At 38.7% G+C, this 15,997-nt stretch overlaps 1 protein-coding gene across 1 annotated transcript in view; it reads right to left on the reverse strand.

Annotated features, from left to right (window-relative positions):
* The window catches only part of KIF6 (kinesin family member 6), a 148,041-nt gene extending 136,886 nt beyond the window's left edge, over positions 1–11,155 (reverse strand). The window contains exons 1-3 of the mRNA XM_033144588.1: positions 11,010–11,155; positions 9,086–9,195; positions 7,355–7,429 (exon numbers count right to left, since the gene is read on the reverse strand). Of these exons, the coding sequence (XP_033000479.1) occupies positions 7,355–7,429; positions 9,086–9,195; positions 11,010–11,075 (251 nt within the window). The 5' untranslated portion in view covers positions 11,076–11,155. The remainder of the gene's footprint in view (positions 1–7,354; positions 7,430–9,085; positions 9,196–11,009) is intronic.
* Between the last annotated feature and the right edge of the window lie 4,842 nt (positions 11,156–15,997).

Genomic DNA, 15,997 nt, shown 5'->3' on the forward strand with positions numbered 1-15,997 from the left:
CAAGCGGAAGCCGCGTCAGACATTCGGCTTCCAAAAAATGTTTGCAAACCAGAACACTAACTTCTGGGTTTGCAGCATTCAGGAGCCAAAACATGCAAGTACCAAGGCGTTCAAGAACCAAGGTACGACTGTACATACAAACTTTATTTTTCACTCAATAACTATTCAAGTCTTGAAGTATTTCAAGCTTTTATTCAGGGAGCTTTTTTATTTTTGGCTAAAAATAAACTGGAGATCAAAGTAGGTAAAATACATGCTGATGAAAGTTGTCAACTATTAATATTTCAATCATACTCCTCCCCTAAACTATTTTTCTGGCATCTTTGTACTTCCATTCTATCCATCATAGACACCCTTTAGAACCAGAGTGAAATATGGCATAGTACTGACTAATTCAACTCTCAAGTAGTAATGCTTATAAGAAACATCAAGTTTACCCTCACTTTAAAGTTTTGAGACAGATGTTTTCAAGGAGATACATTTAAATATCTTTCCTCATTTGGAGATAAAAGTTGTTTTCATTAAAATAAACAAAATATCTCATTATTACATCTTTTGTCTCCCTGCCAAATCTGTAGCATAAACCCTATATAGCAATGCTCTTCGTTTCACGGATATGTCCAGTTCTTTATATATACACTTAGCAGCATGGATTTTTTTCAGTGCAAATACATACTGCATACATTTTTTTCCATAAAAGCTGTCAGAAATTGGCCTGAAAAAGATGCACAATGTTTATAATTTAAGCAGTTTATATTAATTTGAATGCTTGGGCAATCTGGAATTTGTGTCAAAATAAATCTTAAAAGATACTAGGCCTTATAATAGCAGTTTGAGGGAAAACATAGTAATCCTTGATACAATTTCAGATCTGTGGCTCCATAGCTGAGTGTCTTTTTAAAAACACACAATTTAATCTTTATAGTTCTGACACTTCATTTTTCAGTGAGATTTAAAAAGGAGGAAAGAAAACAAACCCAAAACATGCTAAATAAAAACCCTATAATCATGTCAAAGTGGTATTCAAAAAGGGCATTATTTTCTTCCCCCACCATGCTGCAAATAGACTCTACCGACCTCGATGTCAAGCCACCTACACGAATAAGAAGAAGGATGTGATGCATGTTTGTCTATTGTACAGCTTCACCACTGCTTACTAAGGGATATCAAAAGATCAGGGATGGTAATGCCTTCCAGTATATCATTGGTTCTCAACTGCTAAGCCATTGGCTGGAACTAACTATAGACCATCTTGCTGGTTCCAAAGAGGGTGGATTTTTTACTTATTTACCAGCCCTAAGTACCTATTCCAGTTCTTTTTTCTCCATATTTCATAGAAATAGAGAGGTTTTTGGACTCACACAGTTCCTTTGATTTTAAATTATAGAATCGTGGAATTGTAGAGTTGGAAGGGACCACAAAGGTCATCTAGTCAAATGCCCTGCAATGCAGGAATCTTTGCCCAACATGGGGCTTGAACCCACAACCCTTAGATTAAGAGTCTCATGCCCTACCAACTGAGCTATCTGGTTGAGTTGTGGTTGTTGATGTGAAATGAAGTCCTTCAGAATATGACTGCCCACACCCTGAAAAAGGTAGGGTACTTTTCACTAGTGAAATCTCAAAGCAAACAGTTTGAAGACACCCCCTGCTTCAGCCAGCCATTGAATCATGGAGTGTTTTGTTAGACAAGCAAGAGAGGGAAGTGCCAATGGTGATAACTAGGAAATGTAACAGTGACATTGTAGAATCTGTCAGCACAAATCTCAGAGTGCTACAATTCATCCCAGAGTATTTCCTCCATGTGCCGTACTGTTATCAGAAGCTTTAATTCCTCTGACCACCACAGGCATTTTATAGTAAACTATTATTTGCTAATGTTTAACATTTCAGATTTCATGCTGCAGTATTCAGAGGCCAATGAAAATGACATCTTAAAATTAGAATATTTAGATAATAAGAGTTTTAGTCTGAAATCCTCAACATTTTGGAGAACAAACAAGGAAAGAAAAAGCTTCTAGCCAAAAAATCAGGGCAAATTCTGTGGTCAAATGCCAGTTGGCAAGAAAAGTGCAGAAACAACTGGAGGCTGTGGCACCAGGACTTGCTGACTTGCCCACCAATCTCCACCCTCTCCTCAAAGTTGTTCGCCCATAAGATTAGTTGTTGTCCAGGATTCTAGGCAAACTTGTGTAATGTTTTTAAGGTACTGATCCCAGGACTCAAGTTAAGCAATATATCACTTAGATCCACAAACACAAAAAAGACTGAAACAACAACAACAACAAAATTCCTTCCAGTGGCACTTTAGAGACCAACTAAGTTTGTTCTTGGTATGAGTTTTCGTGTGCATACACACTTCTTCAGATACACCCCCCCCCCCCAAAAAAAAGGTTTGGCACTTGCAGTTTAAGTTGCGATTTCAAAAGACGACAAACCTGTGTTACAACAAGTTACTGTGGTTATGCATTCTTTAAAGTAAGCTACAATAACACAAAACTCTGCAAACTCCCATAATAAATATTCTGGTCAGAATATACGAGACAGAGTGCACTTAGCCAGGTTAGGAACGTGCTGTTCCAGATGCTGTGTAAATATAAAACTAAATGACAACTCCTGTTCCAAAGAATTTACAGTCAAAAATACCAAAAGCAATAAATGATCTATAACTGGAAAACTGACAATATCTTTCTTTTCAGTATTTGGGTAGCATAAGTAAGTTTTAAAAACCTTTTATTCGTGTAGCCACTGTGTTGGAAACTATTCTGTTTGCCAGTTAAATCGCCCAGCAACCTACTGTACCAGCAAAAATCACCTACATGTCCAGAATCAACATGCTACAGCTGCATTCAATCGAGCCACAAAACAAGTTCAAGAGGACGGAAAATGTGATATGCTATACCACAGCTGAATGGCTGGGACAATGAACAAAGAATAATGGGCAATAGCTGTTCTTTGTGGGAGAAGGCAACGAAGAGTGACACATACTCTCCTACACTACATGCAAAATAAAAGTCACCCTCTCCTTCATAGTTTGTTTTATGTGTGAATTAGCATTAGGCATGGTAAACCAGGGCGGCTATCATAAAACCAAAAAGTGGGTTTTCATCCCTCATTGTCCTAGTTAGTGCACATGTAAAACCTGAATGGCATTAAAGAAAGCCATGGAAGGGAGGGTAAAATTTGCATGCAGAGGAGAACAGCACACACAAGCCCACAGCACACTCCCCGTCTCCTAACTGTATTCAGGAAACTGTGAACTTCTGCTGCATTCAGTCATAAAAGGGCCTTTATTAATTTTGAGCTCTTTTAATGCAACATCCATATAATATAATATAAAATATTATAATATAATATAAGCTCTAACATAGCTGAGAGAACAGGCTGACTAGCCAACAATACCTGTGTAATAAATTCAAGACTGGGTCATCATCCCCACAACTGGGTGTGCTGGTTATATTCTGTGACCTTCCGACTTCCTGGTAATTCTATGGTCACCAGTCCTAATCATCATATGGGCATCTGACCATATGGGACAGACAAATTTGCCATTTTAATCTCACAGTATAATCTCGTCTGAGCATTCTCCAAGGTCCAGTAACTAACTAGCTAGTTAGCGCACATGGCTTCTGCTGTTGTGCATCTTGTTCTTGTAAGTGGTATCCCTTGATGGCATGCTAGAGCTCTCTAGGGGAATTTTTTACATATTTAAAGTAAGTCAAATAAGTTAAGAACCATTAAATGGTTAAATTTCTTCCATCGTTGCATGACTTAAGCATCACGAGATCAGTTGCTCTATATTCATAATGAGTTTAAAGTGCTAGAAACCAACACTGCAAACCATCATTTTCATTCTGTATGAATGAAAATGATGGTTTGCAGTGTTGGTTTCTAGCACTTTAAACTAGAAACCAACACTGCAAACCATCATTTTCATTCATACAGAATTTTCATTCTGATTTGCACAAAAGAACTTTTAAGTTGCACTTAAACCAATCCTACTTTGGATGTTATGGGAAACTGATTCACCAAACCAGGTAGTCTATCTCAAGTAAAGAGTGCAGGAGAAGAAGAGAAGGGAAAGAGGAAATGCTCAAACTGGTAGCTTGTTCTTGCTCCATTAAACCATTGTTTGTTGGAGCAGCAATGTTACCTATGAACCAGGCCAGAAAGCAATATTATATATTAGGGGAAATGTTTAGAACAATGGTGGACAATTGGTAGGTTATCTGACACATTCACTTCCCGAGGCAATTTAATCTGTCCAGTGTGGTGTAGTAGTTAAGAGCGGTAGACTCGTAATCTGGTGAACCGGGTTTGTGCCTCCGCTCCTCCACATGCAGCTGCTGGGTGACCTTGGGCTAGTCACACTTCTCTGAAGTCTCTCAGCCCCACTCACCTCACAGAGTGTTTGTTGTGGGGGAGGAAGGGAAAGGAGAATGTTAGCCGCTTTGAGACTCCTTCGGATAGTGATAAAGCAGTATATCAAATCCAAACATTTCTTCTTCTTCTTCTTCCTAACAGAGCTATTAAACGTTACTCAAGGCAACAACATTGTCCACAGTTTTGCTTATAAAAGATTTTTTTTAAAAGTTGTAAATTCAGGATCCTGGCAAGTCATGAGTAGTTCAGTTAATATGAGTAAATACAGTTCTGACCCTCTGACTACTATTTGGAGAATACAGGGGTGTCAGAGAATATAGAAACTGCTTATCACTTCTTTAAAATGTCTACTCTAGCAAAAGACTAGAGAACCAAGAAATATATCAGTCACATCACTGAAACAAGAAAAACAATGCAGTGACTTAACATTGCCCAACCTGGTGCCCTTCAGACGTTTTGAGCTATAACTTCCATCAGACCCAAGCTGAAAGGAGTTGTAGCCTAAAATATCAGGAGGACAACCTTGGGACAGGCTGCCTAAGGTAAAATAGCATTTTAAATGAACCTAAAGAAGTCCATGTAATCCAGAGCTTTCCAAACTATGTGTCGCGACACATTAGTGTGTCGGCTGCAGTGTGTATGTGTGTCACACAAACGCTCCCTACGTTCCTCCCAGGGCTGAAAAGGGGTTAGTTTAACCTCCGGTTTGCTAGTAAAACTGAATTACTGTGTCACAAAATGGTGCATGTCTAAAAAGTGTATCACCAACATGAGAAGTCTGGAAAGCTCTGGTGTAATCTAAGCAAATCAAAGGATTAAAAATCCAACCTCACAATGGGGCTTGTTGTCAAGTAACCATGAATGGAAGTGCAGTCTGAAACAGTTAAACAAATGGAATACTGCAACAAGGGGGGAAGTTCAAAGAAAGACAAAAATAGGAAAAAATATGATTCAACTCTTCATCCTGCCAACAAGAAACTGAAAACCTCTAATTAGCATCATGCATGTCCTCTCCTTTTATCATATTTTGACATTGTTCTGGATTTATTCTGTTGTAATACTGAATTTAGCCTCCCCGTGATCATATGACAAACAGCCTTGGAATGCTACTGAAGAACTTCATTGATATTTCTGTTGTGTTACTTTCCTAGAAACACATCAGCAAAGCTATTCCCTGACTTACTAGTATACTTTTATCTTCATAAACATGTTGGTCTGAGCCTCTAGAAAATGGATCTGAAAAACTGGCATACCAACCTTGTGTGCATATGTTTTTTAAAGATAATAAAACCAATGTTCAGTATGAAGAACCACACAATAGCAAAATAGCAACCATTAATCTAATTGTAACAACCTGTAAGGAAATTTTGGCATACTCAATCATAGAATGAACAGCAACTGACCGTAGAATATGAACACATCTGTAAATATATACAATACTTCAAAAATAACATTGTGGATAACAGAATGTTTTTTTAACTGTGTTTAGAAAGCCCAGTTCAAATAATGAGCTATGTTGCAATAAAACTGCAATTACCAGCAAGTGAAAACATCCTGCACTTTTATAAACCAAAACAGAACAAGTGTTACTCAACTATGGAAACAAGCAGTTTAACAATGGGCTGAATTACAACAGAGTTTAAAAAGAACACAAACACTGCAAGAAAATATTTTTCTGTCTGTTGACTGACAGTTTTAATTCACATATTTGTTATTTCTCCAAAAACGTATTTGAAGCCATATTTGGGGGGGAAACAGATGATACATAATCCTTCAATTCCAAAATAAGAACACAGATTTTAAAAAACTAAACGAAAACATGTCAAGGAGTGTCAGTTAAAAATTAAGACGGGAGTTCAGCTTTTAATTATTACATGAGACTTTACCCATTCATAGGGCTCATTTGCATACAATGCTAAACTATGGTTTAAAACCTAAAGACAAGGCACATAGAGCTGGTACTCTGCCACCTCTCCTTCTCCCATGTGGTCGGTAATTCAACCAAGTTTACATTCCATTTCAAAGGATCTTCGTTTAGCGTTATATGCAACCAGGACTCATAGCTTACAGCAAGCAACAGGCATTTGCTAAACAAGCCACCTTCAAAACATGGATAAACCACGATGAAACACAGTCCCATAGTCATTGCAGGAAGTGATGGACTGGGAGGCAGGAGGCAGCTTCACACTGATGCAGTTCTCCTACACCTACTTAGTATGGGAGCAGCCTCTTTGTTTCCTCTCACACAAATTAAAATGTAGCTTCTAATAATGATGATAGTAACCCACTTGCTCAAGTTACGAGAAGGACTGAAGGATTGTGCAGCTGGACACTTTAATCAAAACGCCCATTTACAACTATTAGCTAACTAGGCTGTCCTTGACGGATTTAAGATCTAACTACTTATGAGCCTATTCGTAATTGTTAAAGCAATTATTCCAATTTTTATAAAAAGTAACCAAATTTTACGTTGATTATTTTGTCCATTATGAATTTAAGTAAGAAAGTATAGCTTAGAAATAGCAGCCAAGCAGTGAAAGAAGTTAGTTTTTAAACATCTACCTTGGAAATGTGGACTCCAGTGGAACCCAGCTTTAATAATATCGTATGCCGGTAAACATGAGGTTAGGGAGGAGTAAAATTCAGATATAAGTCACTCGACAAAGCCCACATAATTAGACCTAGTCCACACAGAAAGCAAACAAGGTGGCAGAATTCTGAGATAATAAAATGGAGTGTTTCACTTCCAGGTATAGGTGACAGCGTACCATTCTGGATGCTCCTCCAAATAAATAAGTGCATTACTTTGCACTGACGTCACTTGAAGAACCACATTGGCCTATTGTTTTCAAATTACTTTTGGGAACAACTAAAAACCATTCACAGAAGGCATAACTCCTAGGTGGTTATCAGGTGCTGATTTAATTAATTAAAGAAATTACACAGATTTTAAAAAAATAATCATACTTACCATTCTGCAACCGGCTTGGCAATGGCTTCAAAAATTTCATCCTGTTTTGATTCCTGATCAAAAACTTTCTGAAATCTGCAAATTATGAACAATTGGTCATGCAAATCTTAAAACACTACTTCTTTTTTATTTAAAAAAAATATGTTTGTAACTAAGTCAATGTTTACATCACTGAACTTACATAACCAAGTACAATGTTTTCCCTGTAGTCTTTACTACACTATGCTGTTGTGCTATTGTATCCACAAAAGACTTAAACACTGCTGCTTTGACAAACACTCTACAATAAAATCCTATGATAAAATTATACTGCTTAGAAAAAAGCAAACTGCATTTTACTACTGTCAAGGGGATCAGTGCTTCCAAATGGCCTCACACAGGACTTGTATAATTGACCCTAGAATCAAACAGATCATATAAACAGTACAAATTATTTTCAGTTTTCTTCTATAGAAGAAAGGGAAGTCAAGGAAGTTATTTTAGTCGAAGATCCAATCCTTCAAAGGAATTGTGCCTGATTTGCAACACTTAATACAAATATTTTAGCATCTTAATGTAGCACAGTGTTTTTCAACCTTTTTTGTGCAAAGGCACACTTGTTTCATGAAAAAAATCACGAGGCACACCACCATTAGAAAATGTTAAAAAAAATTAACTCTGTGCCTATATTGACTATATATAAAGTAATTTTTCAATTTTTCCCACGGCACACCAGGCAACATCTCGCGGCACACTAGTGTGCCACGGAACAGTGGTTGAAAAACACTGATGTAGCATCATATTTACAGCAGGTTGTTTGTTTTTTAAGTGACGGCAGCAGCCTCTGCATAAGAATAGGAGAACCCTGCTCTGTGGAACATTTCTGTCAAATATGTGTTTCACCTACTTCTTTAATAGAAACCATTCTGAACTGCTCCATTTTTTTTCTACTACAAATGTTTTGAAAGTCTTCAGGTTTCTGGTTCTCATGTCCGTTCACGTCAGTGTAAAGCAGAGAGAAGTTAATGTTATGTAATGACTTTGAAATCTAAAACAAAACAAAAGCTACTACTAAGCCTTAATACTTAATAGTCAACACATTCATTCTTCATAGTTCTAGGCTGTTTTAGATTGCTTTCAGCAGAATTATAGCATCCTTCAACAATATCAATAACCGCCATTCATTCCCAAGCAAGGAAACTGAAACAGACAGAAATGGTACTTTACACTGCAATCTCGAACTCATTTACCCAGAAATAAGTTCCACTGAATTCAATGGGATTTATGCTTGGTGGGCCTGATCAGGCCCATGGGATGGAGGTTCCTCACCCCTACCCTAGAACAGCAGTCCTTTTAATTTCATGCACATTTATTTGGGTGTAATCCCATTATTTCCAAATGAAGATGCATGCAATCAGGCAGTAAAGGTATCACTTCTAAGTCTTTTCTCTCCCTACAATACACAACAGAGTTGCCTTAAGATCACATGGTAAAATAGCACTAATACAAAACAACAAGCAAGGATAACCTATGAAATTGCCACCCTATAACATTCTCTGTGAACACACGCCCCTCCCTGCCTTTTAGCACAGGGTTTGGTGGGAGGGGGAAAGGATTACAAGATATAAAACAATGTGATGGAACATTATCAGATGGCATTTTTGTGTTTTGTGATTCACAATGTTCAAACATACAACATTCCTAAAATTAACTATGTACCAAGAGGATACCAACAACCACAAATTAACTTACTTAAATTTGTAGCTTTCTCGTTTGTTATTGACAAATCCATCTGCCAAATCACGTGGCACAATAATCTCCAAACTGAATGCTGATGCCTCATCTTGTTCAACTGAATATATCTACAAAATAAATATGGAGTCTTTTAATATGTTATTTATATTGGTGAAATTCCAATTTACCGGTATTTGTTTTTTCAGAATACAGCATAAATTACCCTTAGACCTAAAACTGTAGACTCTATGCACAACTTCCAGTAAGGCTTTTTTTAAAAGGGGAATATATCTAATAGTAATACCAATAATGAAACCAGAAATATCAAGAAGGGTTTATATTCATATCAGTTTGCAAATTATACACAAATAAGGAAAATATATTTGTATGGAAAACATTTAAACTTTACACATGCAATGTATAGAGGAATATGGCAGGATAATAAAGCCAGATCTTCACTACCTATTCAATCCAGAACTGTGTGTGTCATATCAAATGTAAGTCCCAGTGCTATTTTTCTAGAAAAAGAGTTGTCGGAAATCATCATGAACACCTCCCTTGTTCTCTTAGAATGGCAATGGCACCCACCTGAGAGGTGCTGAAACAGCTCCTGTGAGCTCCAGCTGAAAAAAGACCTGGTAAGCCCTACTCCAACTTCCAAACAAGTCTTGCAGGTAGATTACCAGGAACCGTGATTGCCATAGTAAGCTAATTGGGGCGGGGGTTTCATGGTGCAGACAGATACAATAGGTTGTTGTTTTTTTCTGGGAAGTTCTTTGCATTAAAAAAGAAAACCTGCATAATAGCAGGTAAACCATTTCCTATTAATCATAGTTGGTAGGAGGAATCAAGGAAAGTTTCAGTTGGAGAGTTGTCTGCCATTCAACAGTTAAAGATAACACAAATACATAATTTCATTGATTTGCTTTTAGCTCTATAGAACGTAATGTCACTTATTTATTTACTGTTCTGTATTTACAATTGATGTACTGGGGAATCATCATTAAGAGCTGTCCAGCAGTGGCATGGCCTCTTTCAGAAGGTGGTGGACTCTCCTACGTGGAAGGTTTTTAAGCTAAGGTGATGTATGTATTTATGTATGATCTGGTTGAGATTCCTGCATTGGAGGGGCTGGACGAGATGACCCTTGGGATCCCTTCCAACTTTACAGTTCTAGGATTCTATCAACATTACCACCACCACCACCATCACTTTGCCAAAGCATTCAGAGTGTCACAATCAAAATCCCAACTCCCAGGTATCCAACAACCCATTCTAATGGTGACATTATATATTCCGTTTAGGGCCAAAACAAGCTGCCATGACGAATATGGGTTAAATGCCCATGAAAACTTACAATCACAGGTGTCAGCTCCTAGGGGCTGGGGGGGGGTGTGTCTTCGGCCAACCCTCAACAAAATGTTTGATTGGGCCAAGAGCCCCCCCCCCCAGATGATGGGCATTGCCATTCAAACAGTTTGCGTGCACCACAGCATGTGGTCAATTGTGTGGGGCGGGGCTTACCTGCCCACCCCCTACAAAAAAAAAAAAACTTTATTGAAGTTGGCACACCTGTTTACAACTTCTACTTGTGTAGGATACAGAAAAAAGAAGAAAACCCAACTGGAAACGAGTTCCTTCAATAGATCAGAACTTTATGGTGATTCTACTAATCACGTGATCGTCTGGATTCGCTCTCGATGCGCCTGCAACTGCTTCTTAGGCATCAGCCACACCACGCCACAACTTCCTCAGCGGGCCGCCCTCCTCGCCTTCCTCTTCCAGCTCGTCTTCACAGCAGGGTCCCCTCCATCCCTTCCCTGCCAAAGGGCGCCCCTCACACCCAGCAGCCACTCCCACCCCCGTGACGTCCTGTTTGTTTATTTATTCGTTCGTTCGTTCCGTCCCTCGGACGCAGCTGGTTCTTCCCCGCGCCACCTACCCCCGGCGGCTGCCTCCTGCCGAGGGGCTTGACCCGGGCGTAGATCTGGATCGTTTGCTTCACCATCTCCGCAAATCAAAGCTTTGTCGGGGCGAGAGAGTGGCGAGGGGGCGCTAGGCCCTCCATAGCAACGGTAACCGTGCAACGCTACCCAGCGTGCCTTGCGTCGCAAGCGACGCGAAGTGTGTGGGGGGGGGGAAGCCTCGCATCGCACCGCGCATGCGGGAAACCAGAGCGGGTCGTTCGCTTTGACATATCCTTACTGTTGTTGCCTTAAGTTACTCCTTAGACATTGGCTACTATGCAAGTTGCTTTATACTGTATATGTATTACTTGTCGACTGACACTGATAGACCCTCATGTGCTCGGCTTCAAACCCAGGAAAAACAACACAACAGCCAACACAATGGGTTGCCTCCAACGTTAGAACAGGCAACTGCAATGAAAATAGGTCCATTGTTTTTAATGGGTATGTTCTGGTTAAAATGTTTCTGGATCTACAACAGCCCAATAATAGTGGCATCTGTCACACGCGCACACTACCTCCTTTGTGCTTCGTCACTCTCGGGTGTGCATTTGCTCTTCCTGACAAGCAGGCAAAGTTTCCCAGGCGCCTTCTCCTTTCTGAAATTAAATCACAGCCTCCATGAGCCATGACGCAGCGTGCACGGAGCATATGAGTTATGAATGTGCCGCTTGTGATGCAATCGTTGTGCTTTTCTGCCTGCTACGCCGGTGTCGGTATCGGTGCCAGACTATGTTGCGCCCTAGGCTATTGCAACGCCGCCGCCCCCACCTCCATCTCCACCACCACAAAATGCTAAATTCAGTTTTCAAAAACAGATTTCTTGTAGCACAACTGTAAGGCACAAAAATTGAAGCTGCTAATTTTATTTTAATTGGCAAAAGTAAGTAATGCAACAACCTTTGATTGTCTTTCTCAAATGCAAAAGAAAATGTTTCAGCACACAAATCATTTTGAATAAACGTGTGAATTGAGTCTCTTAAACGTTTCGAATTCAGGCACATCAAAATATCATCTTAGGTGCCTTTTCCTTTGCCCACTTTGTTACCGATTCCTTCAGGTCAAGTGCTGATGCTCGGGCATCTTCAAAGTGATATACTTGCCAAGTCATCTATTGCCTTTTGAAACATTGTTGAGCATATGTACATTTTATAAGTCTGAGCTTTGAGAAACGGCATTCAAAACATAAAATAAAAGTAAAATATTATCAGAAATTTATAAGATGTAACAAAAACTACTCTGTATCAAACCATGCCCCTCAAACGTCAGTACTGCACCCTCTGATGTCTAACCTAATGATAGCACTGGCCCTGACCCCACCCACTTCCCAGCTGATATATTGAAAGGATAGGAGAGATCATAAATAGAGAAAATGAGTGGTAATACTGTATGGGACAGGCAGAAAACTGATATATAGAACTGCTTTAGCTGTGGTTGTGATTGACATTATTGCTCAAATAGAATGTATGATTAAAATAATGACACAATCATGTGTATGAATAAAGTGTTATTACCTGCTGTTCAAGCTATTATAAGGGTTATAAGGCTTATTTCAAACCAGAATTTGCTTCAAAGTGCTAGTGACCTTTTGACAGAAGCTATATCTTGTACCTGTTGCTACTCCATGTGACAAGTCCGATTGTGCTGAGGGAAATTAATGTCTCTCATTTCAGTCTCTGTTTTCAGTTTCTACAATTCCTTTTTTAAAATGCTTTAATTTTCTGACTTAAAGCTTATTTCTTCTTCAAACTTTCTTCAAAATGGAAATGATCCAGCCTCTGATTATTTTAGTTGCCCTTTTATATATGTTCCCCTGTATCACAGTATCATTTTTGAGATGGGGACCAGAACTGTAAAGAGTAATCTGAATGTGGTCACACCATAGATTTATGTGACTTTATATAATACTCCTGTTAACATCCATAAGTCTCCACGTGGCATATATTACACAATAATTCTTTCTCCAATGGATACAAAACTACTTAATGAAGACTGGCTTGAAGGCTTATTGTCTTTGTGTCCAATTCCCAATCCTACTTAACTTTCCTTTTCCTGGGCTTCTTGCCATATCCCCCTTTCCCTATCCTGATGTTATATGGAGTTGAAACATCTACAGTTCATAAATGAATCAAATAAACTGTTGTGCTCACTTGTTATTAATGGGCAGTAAATGCAAGCATGAGCTAGTAAGCGGCAAAGGAATAAACACACCCAAGCCAGAAAAAAATTCCCAGGGAAATAATTTAGAGTTTTGTCAAACAACTTTTTCTTTGCAAAAGAATGATGATTTCCTAAAGAGGCACTGTATATTCTGGCACAGCAAGCTTTTATATAATAGTTTTAAGTTTTAGTAACTTGTATCTAATGATCTGAAAGTGATATGGCGAAGATAGTAAAATCAAGCTTAGAGCACCCCTATGAGGTCAAGAAACTGGATGAAACACTCTGTTTCCATTAGTGGGTCCTAGGTTTGTTTCTCCCACTCATCCTAGTATTCAGTCTTTTCCTATTTGTTGGCAAATGTTTAGGAACTATTGATAGCAAGTAATCAATTATTTGATAGACTTCCCTACCAGTATAAAACAAAAGCTGGTACAGTATTTCTATTAGTGGGTTGGTTAACCTCATATTTATAAAAGGGTTACTTCCTTGGAGATAAAATCAGGGTTGTTATAGTTCTTTTCATCAGAAAAAAATATCTCATTGAGAATGGGATGTTGAACAAAACTGTTGTCTTCAGAAGTCACACCATAATTTTGCATGACAAAAAAAATCTGCAGGGAGCGTTGGACTACATACTTCCACCACTCCGCTCTGCTTCTCTAGGGCAGCTTGATTTAAAACAAACCATACTTAACATGAACCACAGTCCATCATTTCAAACAACACAGCAAACTGTAGTAAAGAAAAAAGAAAAAGCTGATGAACTCCTCTTTGCAGCCATGCTGGGACAGGAGGAGTTCACAAGCTCACTGATAATTACAAGAAATCTTGTTCACAAGTAGCTGTTTCAGGTTCTAAGAAAGTTTATTGCATTTGTATTGTGATGTAACTGATGGTTCACCATCCCAAAATCCCAAATAGAAAAAGGGTGACATTATTTAAAGAAAGGAACAAAATAGATTTGACGGTTCTGTTGACAAGCAGTGACATGCCAGATAAGCACTAAAATCTAACTATTTCACCCCAATAATATAGTTGCACTGTCATTATTGAAACTGCAATAATTCTTAATTCTCTGTACATCACCCAATAGCCTCATAATTTGGTTACTTGATATGCAGTAGTTTCCAACTGAGTTTGTACACTGGATCCACTGAGAAATATTGTAAGCTAGGTAATGTCCAATGATATAAAGTCTGTATCTGAGCTGATGTCTTGCACATTCAAGCCCACACTGGATGTTGTGGTCAAGTGATGGATGTGTGAACTTGCCTCTTGATGTTTCAGAGGTGTCTAGTAGGCTACGTCAACTGGGTGTAAGTAATTCATCCATGAGTAGGATGGCAGATTACATACATCTCCTGAAAACAAACTTTTATGGAAAACATACCAAATATCACTAGAGAGTGACCTCTCCATGTGCCTTGCTCAGGTGCACTCCATCATCTTAGAGTGCTAAATATTCTTTTAGTGCCTTCCATGCTGGGCTCTGTAGCACTGTTGAGGCATTATGTAAAGAGGTTCCACAGAGCACTTACTGTACATAGTACTGCATTATCCATTAATGTCCTTCTGGCTGATCAGCATCCTTCAATTATCTTTATCCAGAAGCAAGTCCTAGTCAGCAATGGTCTCCCCTTCTGACATTAATCAAAAGCTTCCTGTTGCAAGTTCTGTCCCTTTCATCCCTGCTTTTAAGTGTTGCCTGAGAATTATTGATGTACAACTTGTTAATTGTCCCTTGAATGGCCTCTGTTGATTTCTACTTAGTGTCAGTTCCTATTTGATTTAATTACATGTTCCTATTTAATTTAGTTACAGGCTTTAATTACATGTTTCCTTTCATTTTCTGCTTTTAAAATTTATCCAATAGAATTGTTTTCTTTTGTTATATAAAAATGAGAGGAAATAAGTAATTAACCCCTTACCCCATGAACTGCGCAAACATTGATGGACAGTTAAGAAAAGTGATTCTGCTAACAATTAATATATTATTCATCTGTTACCTCACTGCCATGCTCAACAGGAAGCAATAAAAGGGGTAGAACCAGTGAACAGGAAGCTTTTAATTAAAGACACATGCACCCTGAAGTTTCAATAGTGTTGTCCATATTGAACTTCCTCACTAGCTTCCTTTCACATTCCACATCTGCTTCAAGCTTCAGATCCTCAATTTCTACTGTTCCACTCATTATGCAGCAGCAAACTCAGATTTGCCACTCACTGTGGTTTCATTTAGGGAGCTGTAGTCAGTCCCAGCTTCTGGACAAGTTTGGTACATAAAGAAGCACTTTAAAGCTATCCATTCCATTGACTTTATGCTAGTCCTCCCTTTTAACATTTCTACATTTTTCTCTCCTTTTGCCCTCCAAAAGCTCATCTACTACTTCATTTTCTCATTCTTATTTCTTTGACATCGCACCCTCCATATGGAAGGTATCTAGCCTCCCACTTTCCTCCAACTGTTTCACTCTCCTCCATAAGATCCAGTGTTTTAGGAAATAATTCTCCAATCCACCATGCATGCTTCTTCACAGCTATCTTGTTCTTTTCCACCTTAGTCCAAGAAATAATTTATCAGTCCTTGATTCCTTCTTCCTATTCATCTGTCCAGCATACATTGTGGCCCTCCCTGCAAGGGAGTCTTTAATAAATGCTAAATAACGGTAGTATCTTCAGTACCCAAGCACAAAATGAAATGTTATTATAGGTTCCATAAACCTCCTGTTCGATTTTTCAGATATTTGGGCTTTGCGTCAGTTTCTGAATTAGATTATATACACCAGTAATTTATGCAGGT

This window comes from Lacerta agilis, chromosome 3, assembly GCF_009819535.1.
Source record: "Lacerta agilis isolate rLacAgi1 chromosome 3, rLacAgi1.pri, whole genome shotgun sequence".
NCBI lineage: Eukaryota > Metazoa > Chordata > Lepidosauria > Squamata > Lacertidae > Lacerta > Lacerta agilis.